Source organism: Capra hircus, chromosome 20, assembly GCF_001704415.2.
Source record: "Capra hircus breed San Clemente chromosome 20, ASM170441v1, whole genome shotgun sequence".
Classification (NCBI taxonomy): domain Eukaryota; kingdom Metazoa; phylum Chordata; class Mammalia; order Artiodactyla; family Bovidae; genus Capra; species Capra hircus.
Window position 1 is genome coordinate 2712476 of NC_030827.1, and position 22321 is coordinate 2734796.

Below are 22321 nucleotides of genomic sequence, written 5' to 3' on the forward strand. Positions count from 1 at the left end.
ACACTCAGAAAATCTTTATCAAGTCTCAACTCAGCACTCCAGGGACTCATCCTTACGTTTATAAAATTCAGAGCTGATGAGCTGTGTGCTGTGAGTGTCTGCTTGAGCTTATGACTCACCTCTAAGTCTTGGCTGTAGTGATTTCAGCCTCCAGGATTACACTTAAGGGTCTAATAGAGCTTGTTTCCCCCTTGGCTACACAGAGGCACCAAAGAGGATCTTCACCCCTGATTACCTTGGGGTAATCTGTCAATTGAAAGAGGTTATTAAACTTATCCAGAATAGACCAACAAACCATGTTTAGGGGAGAGAAAAAATTACATTTTCAGATGCCAGCATGCCATCACAAATATACTCTCTAAAGTAAACAACATAGCTTAGGCAACATTAAAATTGAATCATTGGAAACACTAAAAATATGATAACAAGAGATGGCACATCATTCAGTTTTATGCACCCTGTCACATAAATTATTTGCAGCTCGAGTATGTTATGCTCTCTTAAGTTTCCCTCTGGGTACAGTTTTAATGGCATCCCACAAGTTTTGATATGTCATGTTTTCATTATCACTTAATTCAAAATACTTTCTAATTTCCATGACATCTCTTCTTTTGATACATGGGGACACTTAGGAATTAGAACCATGTTGCTTGATGTCCAAACATTTGGAGATTTCTTTGTTTTCTTTTTGCTCTTGATTCTTAATTTCACCTTGGACAGAAAACATTCTGAAAATTTCAGTTCTTTGAATTCTTGGAGACTGGCTCTAAAAAGAGCCAGGGAGCAGTCCGTCTTGGCAAGTCTTCTGTGTGCGCTTGGAAAGGCTGTGTAATATTCTGACTGTTGGGTAAAGAGACCTACGTATGTCAATGAGACCAAGTCTGCTAATTGCATTGCTCATATAGTCTATGCCCTTTTTGGTCTTTTGTTTTATCAATTACAAACTGTGTGTGCATACATGCTAAGTCGTTTCAGTATGTCTGACTCTTTGTGACCTATGAACTATAGCCCGCCAGGCTCCTCTGTCCATGGGATTCTCCAGACAAGAATACTGGAATAGGTTGCTGTGCCCTCCTCCAGGGGATCTGTCCAGGGTGTTTTTAAATCTCCAGTTCTGATTGTGAGCTTGCTATTTCTCCTTCTACGTCTGTCAGCCTTTGCTTTATATGTATTTTGAAGCTGTATTATTATTGCATACTAATTTAGGATTGCTATGTCTTCCCAGTGAATGGCCTCTTTCATTTTGAAAACTCTTTCTCTCCAGCAAAGCCTCTTGCCTTAAAGTGCAGTTTATCTGATGTTGAAATAGCCGTGCCAGAATTTCTCCATCCCTGTTTGCATGCTGTATTCTTTTACATACTTTTACTTTTGCCTTTGTTGTCCTTATGCTTGTAAGCATCATTTAGTTAGGGTTTGGCTATAACCTGAAGGTTGCACTCTTATACTGAAGAGTCTTTATTTGTCTTTGTGTTACACTTCAGCAGTTTCACTGTGATGCTTCTAGGTGTGGTTTTCTTTGTGTTTATCTGCTTGAGGTTTGTAGTACTTCTTGAATCTGTGGCTTGATTTATTACATCCATTTTTAAAATCCTCATTTATTTATCTTTCAAACATTGCCTCAGAATCATTCTTTATCTCCTTTTTTGTTCAGGACTCCAATTACAAATGTTAGAATTTTCCATCGTGTCTTGTGCTTGTATCTCTAGTCTCCATTTTTTCTCTCTGTGCATCAGTGAGTATATTTTTCCCTTGACCTATCTAACAAATCATTAATTTTCTCCTCATCTGTGCATAAACTTCTGTTAAATCAATCTATTTAGTTATAAATTTTAGGTAATATACTTTATAATTCAAGAATTTTAAACTTACTTTCTTGTATATATTCTGGTTTTCTGATGGCATTCTCCATCTTTTATCTGTTTTCTAGAGTATATTTCATTATTGTTTTAAAGCCCATGTTTGAGAGGTTCAATATCTAGGTCTCATAAATTTCTATTACCATGTTATTTCTTCTACTTTTGATCCTGTCTTGTAATATGACTGGCATTTTTAATGAAAGCTGGGCATTAGAATAAAAAATTTGTAAACTACCTAGCTGAACTTCCACTTCTAGAAAGTATTAGAATAGGGGCAGTAAACTGAACCCAAATATGGGCTGAGTTGTGTTGAGGCTGGATTTCAGTCTTTGTAAGGCTGGATCTATTTCTAACTTGGTTTTGCTCCTAAAATGTAATCCTTTAAAGGTCAAGCTGAAAGCCTGGGTATTTACCAGGAACCCTCTTCTTAGGGCCAAATTCAGATTTAAATTGAACAAAGTAGGGAAAACCACTAGACCATTCAGGTATGACCTAAATCAAATTCTTTATGATTATGCAGTGGAAGTGAGAAATAGATTTAAGGGACTAGATCTGATAGATAGAGTGCCTGATGAACTATGGACGGAGGTTCATGACATTGTACAGGAGACAGGGATCAAGACCATCCCCATGGAAAAGAAATGCAAAAAAAGCAAAATGGCTGTCTGAGGAGGCCTTACAAATAGCTGTGAAAAGAAGAGAAGTGAAAAGCAAAGGAGAAAAGGAAAGATAAAAGCATCTGAATGCAGAGTTCCAAAGAATAGGAAGGAGAGATTTTTAAAAAGCCCTCCTCAGCGATCAATGCAAAGAAGTAGAGGAAAACAACAGAACAGGGAAGACTAGAGATCTCTTCAAGAAAATCAGAGACACCAAGGGAACATTTCATGCACAGATGGGCTCAATAAAGGGCAGAAATGGTCTGGACCTAACAGAAACAGAAGAATACACAGAAGAACTGTACAAAAAAGATCTTCACGACCAAGATAATCATGATGGTGTGATCACTCACCTAGAGCCAGACATCCTGGAATGTGAAGTCAAGTGGGCCTTAGAAAGCATCACTACAAACAAAGCTAGTGGAGGTGATGGAATTCCAGTTGAGCTATTTCAAATCCTGAAAGATGATGCTGTGAAAGTGCTGCACTCAATATGTGAGCACATTTGGAAAACTCAGCAGTGGCCACAGAACTGGAAAAGGTCAGTTTTCATTCCAATCCCAAAGAAAGGCAATGCCAAAGAATGCTCAAACTACTGCACAATTGCACTCATCTCACATGCTAGTAAAGTAATGCTCAAAATTCTCCAAGCCAAGCTTCAGCAATATATGAACCGTGAACTCCCTGATGTTCAAGCTGGTTTTAGAAAAGGCAGAGGAACCAGAGATCAAATTGCCAACATCCTCTGGATCATGGAAAAAGCAAGAGAGTTCCAGCGAAACATCTATTTCTGCTTTATTGACTATGCCAAAGCCTTTGACTGTGTGGATCACAATAAACTGTGGGAAATTCTGAAAGAGATGGGAATACCAGACCACCTGACCTGCCTCTTGCAAAACCTGTATGCAGGTCAGAAAGCAACAGTTAGAACTGGACATGGAACAACAGACTGGTTCCAAATAGGAAAAGGAGTACGTCAAGGCTGTATATTGTCAGCCTGCTTATTTAACTTATATGCAGAGTACATCATGAGAAACACTGGGCTGCAAGAAGCACAAGCTAGAATCAAGATTGCTGGGAGAAATATCAATAACCTCAGATATGCAGATGACATCACCCTTATGGCAGAAAGTGAAGAGGAACTAAAGAGCCTCTTGATGCAAGTGAAAGAGGAGAGCGAAAAAGTTGGCTTAAAGCTCAACATTCAGAAAACTAAGATCATGGCATCTGGTCCCATCACTTCACGGGAAATAGATGGGGAAACAGTGGAAACAGTGTCAAACTTTATTTGGGGAGGGGGTTTCCAAAATCACTGCAGATAGTGATTGCAGCCATGAAATTAAAAGACACTTACTCCTTGGAAGAAAAGTTATGACCAACCTAGATAGCATATTAAAAAGCAGAGACATTACTTTGCTAACAAAGGTCCGTCTAGTCAAGGCTATGGTTTTTCCAGTGGCCATGTATGGATGAGAATTGGACTGTGAAGAAAGCTGAGTGCCAAAGAATTGATGCTTTTGAACTGTGGTGTTGGAGAAGACTCTTGAGAGTTCCTTGCACTGCAAGGAAATCCAACCAGTCCATTCCAAAGGAGATTAGTCCTGGGTGTTCTTTGGAAGGACTGATGCTAAAGTTGAAACTCCAATACTTTGGCCACCTCATGTGAAGAGTTGACTCATTGGAAAAGACTCTGATGCTGGGAGGGATTGGGGGCAGGAGGAGAAGGGGACAACAGAGGATGAGATGGCTGGATGGCATCACCAACTCGATGCACATGAGTTTGGGTGAACTCTGGGAGTTGGTGATGGACAAGGAGGCCTGGCATGCTGCAATTCATGGGGTCGCAAAGAGTCAGACACGACTGAGCGACTGAACTGAACTGAACTCTTCTTAGGAAGACCCAGAACTCTAACAGTTATCTCTTAACACCATGAGCCTGCAAAAGCTCTGTTTGGCTCTACAAAATTTTGTGGTAGTATGTCTTGACCTCTCAGTGTCTCTTGACTTCTGTCACTTAGGAATTAGCAAAAGCCTTGAGGGAATAAGCAGCTTGCGTTACCGGGCTCATGTCTCTGTGCTCCCTCTAGTCCGGGCCCTCAAGTTCTCAATGTCTTTGTGGCGCTGATTCAGTTTTTGTCTTCCCAGATTGCTGAAAGTCCTGCTCACATTCTTTGCTTAGCACACCATTTTTGCTCAATTCCTCAAATTCATTACCCATGCCATATTTTTGTAAATTAATTTATTTATTTTAATTGGAGGCTAATTACTTTACAACATTGTGGTGGTTTTTGCCATAGATTGACATGGATCAGACATGGGTGCACATGTGTTCCCCATCCTGAACCCTCTCCCACCTCCCTCCCCATCCCATCCCTCAGGGTCATCCCAGTGCACCAGCCCTGAGCACCCTGTCTCATGCATCAAACCTGGATTGGTGATCTACTTTCACATATGGTAATATACATGTTTCAATGCTATCTCTCAAATCACCCCACCCTTGCCTTCTATCACAGAGTCCAAAAGTCTGTTCTTTACATCTGTGTCTCTTTTGCTGTCTCGCATATAGGGTCATCATTACCATCTTTCTAAAATACATATATATGTGTTAATATACTGTATTGGTGTTTTTCATTCTGACTTCCTTCACTCTGTATAATAGGCTCCAGTTTCATCTACCTTATTAGAACTGATTCAAATGCATTCTTTTAAATAGATGAGTAATATTCCATTGTGTATATATACCACAGTTTTCTTATCCATTCGTCTGCCAGTGGACATCTAGATTGCTTCCATGTCCTGGCTATTATAAACAGTGCTGCGATGAACATTGGGGTACACGTGTCTCTTTCAATTCTGGTTTCCTCAGTGTGTACGCCCAGCAGTGGGATTGCTGGGTCATATGGCAGTTCTATTTCCAGTTTTTTAAGGAATCTCCACACTGTTCTCCATAGTGGCTGTACTAGTTTGCATTCCCATCAACAGTGTAAGAGGGTTCCTTTTTCTCTGCACTCTGTCCAGTATTTATTGTTTGTAGACTTTGTGATAGCAACCATTCCGACTGGCATGAGATGGTACTTCATTGTGGTTTTGATTTGCATTCCTCTGATAATGAGTGATATTGAGCATCTTTTCATGTGTTTTTTAGCCATCTGTATGTCTTATTTGGAGAAATCTCTGTTTAGTTCTTTGGCCCATATTTTGATTGGGTCATTTATCTTTCTGGAATTGAGCTGCAGGAGTTGCTTGTATATTTTTGAGATTAATTATTTATCAGTTGCTTCATTTGCTATTATTTTCTCCCATTCTGAAGGCTGTCTTTTTGCCTTGCTTATAGTTTCCTTAGTTGTGTAAAAGCTTTTAAGTTTAATTAGGTCCCATTTGTTTATTTTTGCTTGTATTTCCATTACTCTTGTAGGTGGATCATAGAGGATCCTGCTGTGATTTATGTCGGAGAGTGTTTTGCCTATGTTTTCCTCAAGGAGTTTTATAGTTTCTGGTCTTATATTTAGATCTTTAATCCATTTTTAGTTTATTTTTGTATATGGTGTTAGAAAGTGTTCTAGTTTCATTCTTTTACAAGTGGTTGACCAGTTTTCCTAGCACCACCTGTTAAAGAGATTGTCTTTTCACCATCATATATTCTTGCCTCCTTTGTCAAAGATAAGGTGTCCATAGGTGTGTGGATTTATCTCTGGGCTTTCTATTTTGTTCCATTGATCTATATTTCTGTCTTTGTGGCAGTACCATACTGTCTCGATCACTATAGCTTTGTAGTAGAGCCTGAGGTCAGGCAGGTTGATTCCTTCAGTTCCATTCTTCTTTCTCAAGACTGCTTTGGCTTTTCAAAGTTTTTTGTATTTCCATACAAATTGTGAAATTATTTGATCTAGTTCTGTGAAAAATACCGTTGGTAGCTTAATAGGGATTGGATTGAATCTATAGATTGCTTTGGGTAGTATACTCATTTTCACTATATTGATTCTTCCTATCCATGAATATGGAATATTTCTCTATCTGTTTGTGTCCTCTTTGATTTCTTTCATTAGTGTTTTATAGTTTTCTATATATAGGTCTTTTGTTTCTTTAGGTAGATTTATCCCTATGTATTTTATTCTTTTCATTGCAATGGTGAATGGAATTGTTTCCTTAATTTCTCTTTGTGTTTTCTCATTGTTAGGGTGTAGGAATGCAAGGGATTTCTGTGTGTTGATTTTATATCCTGCAACTTTATTCATTGATTAGCTCTAGTAATTTTCTGGTGGAGTCTTTAGGGTTTTCTATGTAGAGGATCATGTCATCCGCAAACAGTGAGAGTTTTACTTCTTCTTTTCCAATCTGGAAAAGAAGAATCCTTTTTCTTCTCTGATTGCTGTGGCTAAAACTTCCAAAACTATGTTGAATAGTAGTGGTGACAGTAAGTACCTTTGTCTTGTTCCTGACTTTAGGGGAAATGCTTTCAATTTTTCACCATTGAGGATAATGTTTGCTATGGGTTTATCATATATGGCTTTTATTTTGTTGAGGTATGTTATTTCTATGCCCGTATTCTGGAGGATTTTTATCATAAATGGATGCTGAATTTTGTCAAAGGCTTTCTCTGCATCTATTGAGATAATCATATGGTTTTTATCTTTCAATTTGTTAATGTGGTGTATCACATTGATGGAGTTGTGGCTACTGAAGAATCCTTGCATCCTTGGGATAAAGCCCACTTTGTCATGATGTATGATCTTTTTAATACATATCCTGGTAGCTCTCCAAACAGTTGTGATTTTTTTAAATCCCCCTTTTCTTGTTTTTCTCAGTGAGAAGTCAGCTCTGCTTCAAGAGAGTTGCAATTCTAGGGTTCTTTCAGCTTCTGTGACTTTTCATATGCTGTTCCATTGTCCTTCTTCCTTCAAGACTCAATAAATGATCACTTTCCCTTGAAACCTTGCCTGTGACTGACTTCTTCTGTTCCCATGCCATCCAAATGGTATTACCATCCTCCTAGTGCCGGAGCAGGAGACATAAGAGACATGATTTTGATCCCTGGGTCGGGATGATCCCCTGGAGAAGGAAATGGCAACCCATTTCTGTATTCTTGACTGGGAAATCCTATGGACAGAGGAACCTGGTAGGCTACAGTCCGTGGGATCACAAAGAGTTGGACACAACTGAGTGACTGAGTACACACACACACACACACACACAGAGCTTGGAATGATTTGCCAAAGAAGAATGCTATTCCAGAAATCCACAATATTCTACCAACAGTAATATTATACTTGTCCAATGCTATATATATATAAATGTTAAACACATCAATAACAACTAAGAATCAGGACACAAATCATCTTTCAATTGTAGCATCTCTTGAAAAACCTGAAGATGTGGATTCACCAGGCTTAAATTCTACATGACAACAACTGGCTGCATAACAGCTATTTCTCTTTCATGGGGCAATGGCTCTCCAGTTCTCAGTCCCCAGCATTCTCTATGGTTGTACTTACATTACCAAACTCACCTGAATTACAGCATCACCGACTCAATGGACATGAATTTGAGCAAACTCTGGGAGATAGTGGAGGACAGAAGAGGTTGGCGTGCTACAGTCCATGGGGTCACAAAGAGCTGGACAGAACTTAGTGACTGAGCAACAACAACGATTGGCATTTGAGTTTGTAATCTTGGTCTATGCGTGTGCCCTACCCATCAGTCTAAGAACTCTTTATGAATAGATATTGTATCTTTTCATCTCTCTCCCAATACCTGTCACATTCCTGGAATGCCAGAGAATTCAGACCATATTTGTAGACATATCTCTACAAGAATGCTATACTTTTAGAACTGTAAAATTATTCTGTAGAATACTGTAATGGTGGATACAAGGCATTATACATTTATAAAAACCTACAAGACTGTACCACACAGAGTGAACTCTAATGTAAACTACAGGTTTTAGTTTAAAATAATATATCAACCTTGGTTTGTCCATTGTAACAAATATACCATACCAAGTCAAGATGTTAAAATAAGTGACATTGTAAGGGTGGAGTGCATAGGAACTCTATTTCTGGTACAATTTTTCCATAACCTTGACTGTTCTAAAATTAGCCTCTATTAGAAAAATAATACAAATGCTACCTATGAGAGTGACATATCAAAATAAGTTTCTCCCGCAGGATTCAGGTCAGGCAACAAGAGCAGAAATACCATAGGACACTCACCTGTCCCACCACTTTCAGGAGCAGCAGGGAAAGAAGCCTTTCCTGTCTAGGGTTGTGGGCAAGGAATGACTCAGACACACAAGGTGGTGGCTGGTCCGCTTTATGCACTGTTGATCAGGGATACAGAGAAAGCTAGGATGATCCCAAAATAGCCCCAAAAAGGCCAACAGAAGAACAGCAACTAGAACCTGTTCCCCACTCTCTGGGACCTAGTTCTACCCAACTCCACCATGAAATAAATGGAGGATTTTCCAGTTTTGATGTTTTGTCTCATGTTTTATATTCAGTGTAATAGGGGATCTTGCCTGCAACCAATCTGTCCGGTCATCCCAAAGTACTAAGTCATTTTTTCAGTAACCCTCTATCCTTTTCTGCATCTGTGTTACTTATCATGACTGAGAGGGGAAGAGAGAAGCAAAGACTCTAGACTGTAAGCTCCACAAGAGCAGGGAACACAGTTGTTCATTCATCAATGTACACATAGTAGATACTTCACTGATTGTTGTTGAGTGAGTGAGGGAAGAATCCTTCAAGAATGCAGCTTCAAATCACAAAATGGCAGATTGCAGCAATGGGGCCTCTATTGTGGAGGGTTATCTTATAAGGCATTCTTCAATCAGACATGCAGATATTTCCAAGACCATCCACATGCGTGCATCCCCTGCCCCTCGCCATCCGCCTTTCTTCGGGCTGCATGGCTGCATGGCTGCGGGCATGCTCAATGAGCCCCCTGCTGGAAGCCGTGGGCACTGCAAGGTAACCCATTGCTCTTCGCTGTTCTGGCCGTGGGAAGTCAGTTCCAGCTCTGCTAGCAAGAGACCTCGTCACATACGTTGCGCTGGATGGTGACCTGGACACCCTCAGAGCAGACTTTCCATGGAAAATAAAAGTGTTTTGCTTGTGTGATGAACGGTTTTGGTTAAAGTGTTTTCTTACTTTTTCCTAGACATAGCCTGGTGGTATTACCAGTATCAGAGAGGTAAAAAAAGTTTAAACTAACTTGACTGCTTTGGTTACATTACTTTCAGTGGGAGAGCTTCTTAATCAAGGAAGTATTTTGTCATTAGTCTTCTCACACAGACCAAATTTCTGTGCCCGGTCAGCAAACTTCTTTTAAATAGAAACAGTTGAAAACATTCTTTTAGAGACAAGTTATAGGAAAATTTGCTTCCCCTAAAGAAACTGATGTTTTCCTCTCACAGACTATAAGATACATGTAAAAGCTCAGAGCCAATTTGTGGCTCAAGTGTAGTAACTGCTTGGAACAAATGACCTGAATTTCTGTGTTCTCTTTTTCCCTGTGGTCTCAACCTCCTAATCTAATTAATATTTTCCAAGGCAGTTTTTCTTCTTACTTTATCTCTTTTTATTTTATTATATGTGTTTCATATAATCAACTTCAAATCCTTTGTGAAACAAAGCAAAACGTGTTTAAATACACAAATAGTGAGGAAGAGAGAAGGTGGTAGTCTGGGTGTTATGAGATAAGTGAAAGGTAGGTGGGTGGCAGGGTAAGTGGGTAGAGATCAGGAACCAAAACCTCAGATGCCTGCAGGACTAGGCAGAGAGAAGAAATGAAGTCACGCAGAGGAAGACAGAGGGCACCCTAGAGGTTTTCATTGCTCGAGGGGCCGGCCCCTGCTCAGCTCTGATAAACTGCTGCCAAAGTGGTCAGAGAATCTCAGTTTCCAAGAGAAACTAGAAATCCAAACTTGTGCATGAATCTCTCATCTTTAAATATTGGAAATTCCCTACAAAATACATTTTCTAGGCCAAACAAGACCTGTCTTTGAACTCTGTTCAAGCCAAGGACCAACTCATTTTGCAACCTCAAAGCTAGAGGTTGGTACAAAATCCAATCCAGAAAATATTTTCCAGTCCTTCCAGGAGAAGGAGATGGAAATGGCCATGGTCTTTCATCCTACCATGGTTGTGAACCTAACAGAGGAGACCCCTTACCAGGGAGGAGACCACAGACTGCTCATAGTGTAAGCGCCTCACTCTTACACGGGCAGAGAGCTTGCCAAAAGCAGAACTACCGGGAGGCTGGTTACAAACCACTCTGCAGCTTGTGCTGGAGGGAAGCAGAAGCCACTGGAGAGGCACGTGGAAGCCAGGTCTGCCTGGACTGGCCGGATTTGAGGTCCGGTTCTGTCTCCAACTGACTCTGTGAGCCAGGACTCAGGCAAAGGCAGAGGCGACAGAGGGTGGAGAACTTCTCCTGCGCTAGAAGTCCTTAACGTGGGCTCCGAGAGTTTGAAAGAGACAGGAGCTCAGGGAATGTGAGTTAGGTGCATTTTCTTTTTCTGAGAGGGCCTATAGCTTTCATCCAAACTCGGAAGAGCCTGTGGCCCCGAAACATTAAAGCCCACGTAATCTGAATCATCTTCTCCAAACTTGCCTTCAGTCTGAGAACCACCCGTATAACATCTACAGTCATTAGATGTTATTCTGGTACTGTATCTTGCTTTACCTACCCCAGCACTGGATTGTTCATCACTTTTTAAGGTTCTTATAGTTAGAAAAACTCTTGCTCTTTTAGGACACCCATCTTCCTAATATTCTGATGGAGAGGGTAATGTTCCCCATTCCCCACCACACACAGGTTGTAATGGGACAATGGGCATGAAAACATTCTACAGGATAAAGGCAATTTACAAACAAAAGATATTCTGATTTATTCTTGCTTTGTGGTTATCCCCATTGTATTCACCCTCTGGGTTAATTTTTATCTTTTTCATTCAAATTCAACCTGACTTTGTAACTGGCTCATCATTATTTTTAATAACAAAAATAGTAATAACAAGTAGCACTTGGCTTCAGAAACTTTTAACAAACCTCAGAAGAAACTGTCAAGGAGGCTCCCATCTATTAATTCTATATCCTTTTCCTCCAACCAGGATGCTGGACCATCCTCTTTCCTTTAGTAGGACCACTTGGACAGCACTCAGACGCTCCCCAGGGGAAAACAGGGATGTGAAAAGCTCCACAGCTCCTTCCAAGGTTGCTTTGGAATATAGCTACAGTGGCCAGAACCGTGAACCTTACAAAGAAAAAGAAGGGGCAGCTGGTGTGAAGGAAAGAATGCTTAGATTATGGGCACCCCCATAAGATTGCTGTGTCGCTTCAGTTGTGTCTGACTGTGCGACCCCATAGATGGCAGCCCACCAGGCTTCCCCATCCCTGGGATTCTCCAGGCAACCACACTGGAGTGGGTTGCCATTTCCTTCTCCAAGATTCCCATAAGATTGCTCTAGGTTTAAACAAATTAGTGTTGTCCGTTCCCAAATCATGACCATGAGGGTCATAATCAGCACATTTTTAAAAAGGAATAGATTAAAATTGAGGACAGAGGACAGTTCCCATTAGTGAGAAACAGTATTATTTCATGAAACCTTTGCTTCAAAACATTTTACAAAATTGTTCCTTTATGTATATGGATTGTGATGTAAATTGTAATTCTTACAATGAAAAAAATTAAGAACCACTGGTCTAAGCCCCTAACACTTACCACGCCAGTGATGTCCACGCACTAGCATCTTGAATCCCAAATATGTAAATTTTCTTCAGTAACTGATGTGATTACAGTCTGACAATTAGAGGGTGATGGAAAAGCCAAACAAAAGCTTGGCAGTCAACATCCAAATATTCAGATATTATAGAATCTCTTTGATATGGGAAATTGAGCCTGCTGGTCAGTCAGCAAACAAACCAGTTCTGTCTTAATGAAGTGAGTTTAATATTTGATATATCTATAATTACTTAGTGCATTTTTAATGAGAGAGATGGTAAGCAAGTGCAGTTTCTGAGTCAGAGTCTCTCAAACTTCTGCAAAGGAATTTCCCTGAGCTTGTGAAGAATCTGATCATAGTCAATGCTGAAAAGAGAAATCTTTTAAGCTTCTGGATAAGACAGACTTGAAAAGGTATACTAGATGCCTTCAAAAATACATTAGTTCTTCTAAAAATACTTTCATGTCTTCCTTGTTTACCTTTTAATGTAACTTTCACCTCTTTTCACTGTTAAATTTCTGTGCATTTTAAAAATAAAGTTGCTACTAAAATCTAATGTTAGAGGATTTAAACCAACAACTTGTTTTCTATTTTTAAATGAGTTAAAAATATATGGGAGAATTCTGAATTATACTTCTGTGGGATTATTTGTTTGTTTGAGAATGCGATAGTGTTTCATAATTGCTACTTAACTTGTTAGCTGGAAACATAACAATAATTAAAGGCTCTATTTAAATTATAAGGAAATTGGCCATTGGCAGCTATTTTGTGTAAACAAAGTGTCATTTATATTGAGCAATATGCTCTGATCCCTGTAGGATAAGATGACCTGTGTTCCCTAGCACATAAAAAAGATAACAATTGGAAATTGTCACCAAGTTCTTCTGCCTCTCCCTTGGAACTCTACCCCAATGTCCATTACTTCAGAGAAGAGGTACAAGATATAAACTGACTTTGATGGATTCCTTTTTCACTGGAGCCATTGTCTCAAAAGGAAAAGTGACAATTGCAGGAAGAATCTGATGCAAAGAGACTGACGCTAGCTAGGGAAATGCACCGGGTAAGATGTGCCCACCCGACCCTCTCAGACAGAAGCTCAGCCCACCCTCGCTCTCCACCATCATGGGACATGATGGTGCGCGTACATTCCCAGAAGCTTGCCCATCTCATCACTACCCTTGCCAGTTCCGATTTACAGCTAGTCAGTGCATGGATTTGGTGACGCCGGTCTGACAACAACGGTCCAGGAAGGTTAGATGGCAATCGATTCTTGAGTGAAGTGAGTTTGTAGAAAGCATTCTGGTAGGTCCCAAAGGAAAACTCTTCTATGGTGGTAAAGTCAAGTGAAGTGAAAGTCGCTCAGTCGTGTCCGACTCTTTGCGACCCTATGGACTATGGAATTCTCCAGGCCAGAATACTGGAGTGGGTAGCCTTCCCTTCTCCAGGGGATCTTCCCAATTCAGGGATTGAACCCAGGTCTCCCACATTGCAGGTGGATTCTTTACCAGCTGAGCCACCAGGGAAGCCCAGTGATGATGGTAAAACGTTGAAAGTTCCACTTATTTGAATTTTCTGATCCTTCAACAGGAGATGGACAGAGCAATAGGATGCTTTAAATGCCTAAAGCTTCCTAAATAATAGTGAAAAACCATCGCACTGTAGTACATGTGAACAGGTGTTTGCAGAGTACTTACAACGTTGTTTGTAGAGCCCTTCAAATGCTTCCAAAGTTTTCATTTATGTAAAGTAGCTCCCATTTAAGTTACTTTCCTACTATTTAAGGATGTCTGTTAGATATTACAATACTGGGAAATGGTTTCATATTTTTAAATTAATATTTAACATGCTATAATTTGTACTTTTTGCCAAATCAAGCTAGCCTACCTCTAGTTTCCCAGATGGTGAGAGTTTACTCTATGGTTTTTTAGTAGATTTGTCTCCCTTTTCTGCTTGGAGGATGTTAATCCATCTGCTCACTTACCTGTGTCTCTGGAATATTCAAATGAGCAGTGGAATATTCAGTGGGGAGCAAATTGAATATACAAAACAGATATTTTGAAAGACAAGGAAATGTTTTTGTATGGACTTATTTCTAGCACTTGGAACACATGTATCTCCTAGGCTGAAGTTCCCTCCAAAGGTGGTGTCCAACACACCTGGAGTGATGGACTGATGGTGAGATAGAAAGTGACTGAATAGAGAGGTGGGGTTCAAGGCAAGAAGGTCATCTGCAGTGTGACCCCCCCAGCCCATGACCCTATGTCCTGGTCACCACACCCCCCTTCTGACAACCCAGGCTACAGTCTGACAAGTGACCACCAAGGTGAGCCACCTCAATGCCATCTCTTCTGGTTCCAGATAAGATTGAAGATGAGCTGGAGATGACCATGGTTTGCCATCGGCCTGAGGGGCTGGAGCAGCTGGAGGCACAGACTAACTTCACCAAGAGGGAGCTGCAAGTCCTTTACCGAGGTTTCAAAAATGTAAGACCCACACGGCCTCTGAAGGCCCAGGCAGGATTTCCCACCTGGGACTTCACTCTCTCAAATGCCAAAGGGACCCCTCCAAGAGATTTTTGCATATACGTAAGGAAGGCCATTCTATAAAGGAGTCAGGAGAGCACAGTCGCTCACCAGCTAGAGAGAAAGGTGCCAAGCAAGAAAGAGGCAGTCTCGGTGGATGGGAAGCCAGCCAGTGGCCCAGACCTGGCAGGGTGGCACGGCTTTGGCCTGGATACTCGCCTCAGGATAGCCCATCACACCATCAGTGTCATTATCCTGGAAATGTGGGGATTTAGGTCTGCTGCTGACCCAGCTCACAGACTGAAGTAGCAGCCTGAAAGCCAACGTGTTAATTTATCTCATGATTTCATACGTTTAACTTCCTGAGAGCCTGGCTGGGAAGATACTGGTAGCCCTGTTTTACACTCTCATGGTAAGGACGTTGAGAATCAGGGCTGACTCACTCAAAGTCACAAAGCATAGAAGGGGCTGAGCCAGGATCCAAACCCAGATCTTTCTATTAAAAATCCCACAGCCCAGACTCCCACCTCACAGTGCCCAGTCTCTGATAACATCTCACCATTTTGCAAAGCAGCTCCAGTCCTAGTCCTAAAGCAGAACTTCCAGCCACTCTCCTTGGAGTCACGGAAGTGCACAGGTGGTTACCCGGTCCCTGTCCACCAGGGCTCATGAGGACCCCCAAAGCTCTCAGCCTCGCCCACTGACTCCGTCTCCCTCACACAGGAGTGCCCCAGCGGTGTGGTCAATGAAGAGACGTTCAAGCAGATCTATGCTCAGTTTTTCCCTCATGGAGGTGAGTTCCGTCTTGAAAGAGACCCTTTGCGGCTCCCTCTCTGCAACTTCCAGCTCCCTTTCTGCTCCCTCTGGCTCCCTCCCTGCTCTCTCCGGCAGGCTTCCTTCCTCCAGGGCCATGGGGCCTTGTCTGCCTCCTCCTCAGGGTTGGGATGAGCTCGGAGCAGCGTTCCTCCCCTACTGCAAGATGTGGAATCCACTAAAGCTTTAGAAGAAAAGAGCTCTGAAAATGGGCCTTCTCCCAGAGACAGTAGTGATAAAGCAGCATCATAAAGTGTCTTGAAAGCTGGTGTGGTTATGGGAGAATGGGGCCTCTGAGTCTCAGAGAGGCTAAGCAGCTGGCTGCAGATCACACAGCCAGAGAGCAGCAGACCAGGATTGGGCCCCAGAGTGTGTGTCCAAAGCTCTGCTGTGTTAGGCCCACCTGCCACTGCGCCATGCTCCGTCTTTTCCTTTAAAGGGCTGAGGCAAGGTGGAATTTTGAAAAAGAACTTTAGTAAATACCAGAAGCTATAAAAATAAAGGAATCCTAAAAGATGCAGGGTGAAGAAAATCGTGCTTATAAATAAGGTTAGCCTGTGTGCCAGGCTCACAGCCGCTCTGCCACCCTGCCTGACTCCTGCAGGCACCTGCTCTGGCCCCGGGGTCTGGGGCATCAGAAGCTTCCCATGGCTTCCGTGTGTCACATGTCAACTTACTTCCTGCCCAGGAGCCATCTCCTGCAGGACCCATTCCTTGGGTGCCGATGAAACAGAGATCCAAGTGTCCTAGACACTTTGGGGGCTCTATTTCTCATACGCCTCCCTCAGCAGCAGACAGGCGCCTTCTCAGGTGTGAGTTCCAGTACAGGACTCCTCCCCCATCTGGGGACAGTTTCGCCCCACGCAGGCCCCAGACCCACTATTTGTTGAGTCCTGTTGAGCCGCTCTTTATTGAGTTTTGACTATGTGGCAAACGACGATGGTTCTAATGATATGACTACGTGAAAAGCTAAACCGTGTGCCGAGATGGGAAGGTGAAGCTCAGAGAGGCTGTGTTACGTCCCTGCCGTCACACAGCTAGGTAGTGACAGAGCTGCTCTCGGAGTCCAGGTCATCTGACCCTTAGCGGGTGCACACTCCGTGGCATTGTGCTGCCATCCAGAAGAGCATCTTCTACACACAGGACCAACTCATTCATCCAGCAAGAACTGTACACAGAGACAGGAGCGTCTCTCCAGGGATGGCTAGACTTAGGGCAAACCTGTCTTAGCTTTTGCTAGAACCTCCCCCCTAAACCCCAGGAAAACCAGACAGGCCTCAGTTCACAGCAGTGGCTTTTCCCACTCAGCAGCCTTTTCCTTTCTATCACCCCAGCATCACCCTCTCCTCTTTCTTATTGCTTTTAAGTGATCTCCCTCCCCTGTGCGGCGTCCCTGTTCCCATCACCTGCCTCTCCTTCTGTGCCTTGCAGATGCCAGCATGTATGCCCATTACCTCTTCCATGCCTTCGACACCACGCAGACAGGCTCCGTGAAGTTTGAGGTATGTTTGTCTCTCAGAGGCCCCAGGGCCCCATCAGCTCTTCCTTTAAATGACGGGCATGTTGGGAGGAGCGGATCATTCAATGCTTCCGTTCTCTACCATTTAAGAAGGATTTTCTGAAGACAGAAGAAACAACTGTCCTCCAAGAACTCAGGGCCTCGGGGACTAACAGTCCAGCGGCTCACAGGTGCACTTAGCGCTCTACACGTATTAACTCATTTAAGCCTTACAATAGCCCTGACAAGGTAGGGTTCTACTGTATATTACCAGTCTACAGAAGACGAAAGTAAGATAATGAGAGACAGAGTGGTTTTCCCAAGGTCAGACAGTAAGAGGTAAAGGAGGGCTTTGAACTCAGGTGGTATGTTTCCAGAGCCTACACTCTCAGCTGCCAGATGATGCCACCACTTGCACGGTAATTGCTGCCAGTGGGTAAGGCGACAGCCGATGTCAGCACACACTGACTTCCCTTCTTCCTCCAGAAGCTCCTTCCCCAGTATGGGGCAAAGTAGGCAGTGGAAGGTGGGTGGCGTACTTTGCTGAGCTTGGCCACATCCTTCAGGAGACAGAGGACCTGGGCGACACCATTTTGTAAAGACAGTCACGGAGTCTGACCCACAGACAGAGCACCGCCCCACCCAGTGGCTCGCTGCTTAATGTCTCATGCCTCTTCCACTTCTCAGGACTTTGTAACCGCTCTGTCAATTTTACTGAGAGGAACCGTCCATGAGAAACTAAGATGGACTTTTAATTTGTATGACATCAATAAAGATGGATACATAAACAAAGAGGTAAGTGAGCTGAGGCTAGGAGCATGAGAGAGCTAATTAGAGAGAAAATAGCCCCAGTCATGCGGATGAAATGGGCTGAACCAGGGAGGATCTGCTTTGGGGCAGAGTTGGTTCCTGACAAAATGAAGGTCACCTTTGACCTCCCCCATTGTCCTACCCTGTCCCATTCATGGACACTCAGGATTAAGCAGATTCATTTATTCAATCTCAGTTATTCAATGCACATTCCAAAGGGGGTATAAATGATTTATTTCAGTGTAGAATAACTCTTCCCAGTGTGATTTGCATTTTAACAGGTCAACGGCCACAAGTTAAAAGTAAAAACTGGAATTGTAACATTGCAGGCATCGCCAAGAAGAGAAAAAAGGAGATCTTTCAGAAAAGGAGATTACAACTGAATCACATTCAGTGCAGTTCAGTTCAGTCGCTCAGTCATGTCCTACTCCTTGCGACCCCATGGACTGTAGCACACCAGGCTTCCCTGTCCATCACCAACTCCTGGACCTTACTTAGACTCATGTCCATTCAACTGTCTTATCCTCTGTCGTGATGCCATCCAACCATCTCATCCTGTCGTCCCCTTTTCCTATTAGCCACAACCTATTTTAACAACAAATAAAACCTTCAGGGCATCAGGTGCAGCCATCTCTAAATAACTCATCACAGATAATTTCTGAAGCTTCACTGCTGGACACCTTTAGAGCCTCAGAGTAGGTGTGGTACCTAGATGGTGAGAAGCCCACAGGCCTATCTCAAAACTCACTTTGGTATCTACTGTATCCTGGAATCTCAGCCAAAGCTTGGACTTAGCATCTCATAGTATCCCACTTCCTGAGTTCCTATGTGCCAGGTACAGTGTCCAGAGTTACAAATATCTCTAATCCTCACCTCAACCCTCCAATTTCCACTCCTCATTCATTCAGTCATGGATTTGCTCAACATATATTTGAGGGCTTGTTAGGTGTTCTCGGTGCTGAAGATAAAGTGGTGAACAATCCCCAGAATGTGAAAAATTCTAATGTCCACTAACAGCAGCTATGGTAAGAACTCCAATATATGATGGAATAACAAGTGGCCATGGAAAACCATGCAAAAGCAGTTAGATGTAAATTTAAATTAGCATGATACATCCCATTTAAACATTATTTTTTACAGTGGGATGTATATTATCTCACTGTTGTAAATAATTAAATGCTTCTATATATACTCAAATATATGATGCTCTATGGAGAAGGAAATGGCAACCTACTCCACTATGCTTGTCTGGGAAATCCCATGAACAGAGGAGCCTGATGGGGTATAGTACATGTGGTCACAAACGAGTCGGGCATGACTTAGCAATGAAACAACAACAAAAGATAGCCTAAAATATTCAAATACTACTTTACAAAATATATATTTTAAAAAGGACTCTAAATTGAGACGTATAACAAGATCTTCAACTTTTGTTCAACCATTATTCCATCTCTGAATAGTCTTACTAACTCCTGCTCCCCTTCTGTAATTTACACACTAGACAAAATTGTTCCCATTAAATATCCATCAGACCTTTCTGGAGGCAGGATTAATAAAATTCTCCTTAAAAGAAAATAAAGTGCGGATAAGCAGCTTCCTGGAGAAGATAGCTGGACCTTCCCCTGGCAGTCATTTGGAAACAGTTTCATCAAAATCGTAGCAAAGAAAATCCTGAGAGGACAATCAAAATTTATCTTTAAGTCCTTTCTGTTATAAAAGTTATTCAGGAAAGAAAAGTGAAAGTGAAAGTGAAGTCCCTCAGTCGCGTCCGACTCTTTGCGACCCCATGGACTGTAACCTATCAGGCTCCTCTGTCCATGGGATTTTCCAGACAATAGCACTGGAGTGGATTGCCATTTCCTTCTCCAGGAAAGAAACCGATAGCCATGCGGATGCTAAGGACGCATTAAAGCACGCCTTTTTGAACAGGCTCGTGGGCAGGTGTACGTCCCCTAGTTCTGTCCCGAGAGCAGTGACTCCCCGCAGCAATGAGTGCTGGCACCTTGACCCTGGTCTCTAAACACCATTCTCCAAGAAAAGCAACCAGTCTCCTTGGACTTGATTGACTCCAGGCCTGGGAAAGAGAAAATACAAGATGATCTTAGAGCATCTTACAGTGTCAAAAAGAAAAAAAAAGGCGGGGGGGAGTGCTATTAAAGAAAAAAGGGTGGTGAAGAGCATATCTGAAGGTCATAGAGGTCAGCCTGAAGGAGTTCACAATAGCCAAAGCTATTGATATTATAATATGAGCAACAAAATACAAATTTATAGTTTGGGATTATAATCTGCAAAATAAATGCCCATGTCGTTCAGTCGCTTAGTCATGTCCGACTCTTTGAGACTCCATTGACTGCAGACCGCCGGGCTCTTCTGTCCACGGGATTCTCCAGACAAGAGTACTTCACTGGGTTGCCATGCCCTCTTCCAGGGGATCTTTGCGACCAGACATAGAGCCCGTGTCTCTTACATCTCCTGCATTGACAGGGGGTTCTTTACCACTAGTGCCACCTGGAAATTCCAGGTGTCTGTAGACACTCCATCAAATATCCTGAAGACAAGGCTGCATTCCTACATCCCTTTTCCTCATTCTGAGTAGGGATCGAGGAAGCCCATGGAACACCATGCCTGGCCAGGGTAACCAGGAAAACACCACGGGGCCACTTAACGGATTCGGGGCTCCCAGCCCCTGCAGACACGGCGCCAGGCGCAGAGAATTAAGCAATGAAGGATCAAGCGTGTGTCCTCAGAGCTCACAGTTTTGGGGAAACAGATCCACAGAACAATAAGAACCACTTACTTATTTTAATGAGTATGTACTGATCACTGTTCCATGTTACTAAAAGGTTGGAAAGAAAATATGAAAGGATTCGTAACATCTATCTGGCCCTAGGGTAATTTTTGTCTTTGTAGAAAGGGATTTTTTGGTAACAAAGATAGAAAACCATCAACATCAATGGGCTTAAGTTGAGACCTTCCTTGTAAAGATATAGGTAATTTCTCTAAAAAGTCTTTTAAGAAGTAAATAATTCTTGTTAAAGTGAAAAATGTTACAGGTAGTTTAATGTAGCACATTTTAATCCCCAGTAAAAGTAGAAAGCCATTGGTCTCCCCCTATGCTACACCCGTCTCTTCCTCTCTCTCGTCTCCCTCCTGCAGCTCTGTCTTAGGACGGCCACACTGCCCTCTGCAAGAATGGTTGGCAGTGGGGAGACCCCAGAGGACACTTTAGTGAATAGGGTAACCATTCTCAGACCCTGCCTTTCCAGGGTTTCTCTCGTTCCCTGTCTGTGTCTAATTCAACCACTTTTCTCAGAAAACACATGCGTGTGTGGGTACGTGTATATGTGTGTAGGCTCAGGAGGAATTCCTCATGGGAGAATCTGTGTCCTCCTCCGTCTGCCACCGCCCTTCTCCCCTCTCTATTCCTCCACCCTCGTCACTTCTCTGCTTGCGCTCCCGTCCTCCAGCATTTCTCTCATCTCCTCCATTCCATCTGCTCCAGCCTACACTTTACAGAAGTTCATCTCTATATTTATTTGCAGTGTCTGCTCTCCCCTGATCTCAGCTAAAACCTGGAAATGATTTGCCCATGCTACCAACTCTGACCCAAACTCCAGCTTTTCACCCCGACTTCTCAAGAGATGACGACATACTGACTCAGTTCCGTAGTCAGATGTCCACATTTGTTCCAATCAGCTGGTTCAAACAAAGCCACACAGGCCAGTCACGCAAAGGAATTACAGAGTAGAGAGAAGGTATTCCAAAAATGCGGTGTGGGTCTCTCAGTACGTGAACAAATCCACTCAAATCCCACTTATAACACATTACTTGGGAAAGCTCAGGAAGAGGTGAGCCACCCAAGAACTTCTGACAACAAAGAGAATTGTCCTGGGAAGAGGCTCCCAGGATACATACCCTTCAGCTTCCTTTCTAACTCCCTCTCATTAGCTGAGGTTCCTTTTAATCCCTTTCATTCTCAAGGGAGACAGAGAGCCCCAGACTGTCACCGAGAAGAGCTTAACTTCCTGCTTCCCACTCTGTGTGCTTCCGTGTCCCCTCTCCAGGAGATGATGGACATTGTCAAAGCCATCTATGACATGATGGGGAAATACACATATCCTGTGCTTAAAGAAGACACTCCAAGGCAGCACGTGGACATCTTCTTCCAGGTAAGAGCGCACACCCTGTGTGTAAGCTTTAAGCTCACCTTAGACCAATCAGCCCACAAGTATCTGAGCAGTGTTCTGTATCCAAGCCTCCACTACATGTGGTAAGAAACAGAGAATTGCAAGATGTACCATCCCCTGGGAGCAGATTATTTTATTAAGTAGACAAGTATACACTACAGAAGAGAACAAGGATGAATATCATTAAGTGTAAGTGGTAGCGTGTGGACTCTAAATTTCATAAAAATGGCTGGGAGATCAGAGTAAATCGCACATGTG

The 22321-nt window shown here is 42.7% G+C and overlaps 1 protein-coding gene across 1 annotated transcript in view; it reads left to right on the forward strand.

The window, feature by feature from the left end:
• Positions 1 to 22321, forward strand: part of KCNIP1 (potassium voltage-gated channel interacting protein 1) — a 271337-nt gene that overhangs the window by 243538 nt on the left and 5478 nt on the right. Inside the window, exons 2-6 of the mRNA XM_005694519.3 lie at positions 14592 to 14716; positions 15479 to 15548; positions 17000 to 17070; positions 17754 to 17861; positions 21941 to 22045. Coding sequence (XP_005694576.1) covers positions 14592 to 14716; positions 15479 to 15548; positions 17000 to 17070; positions 17754 to 17861; positions 21941 to 22045 — 479 coding nt within the window. The remainder of the gene's footprint in view (positions 1 to 14591; positions 14717 to 15478; positions 15549 to 16999; positions 17071 to 17753; positions 17862 to 21940; positions 22046 to 22321) is intronic.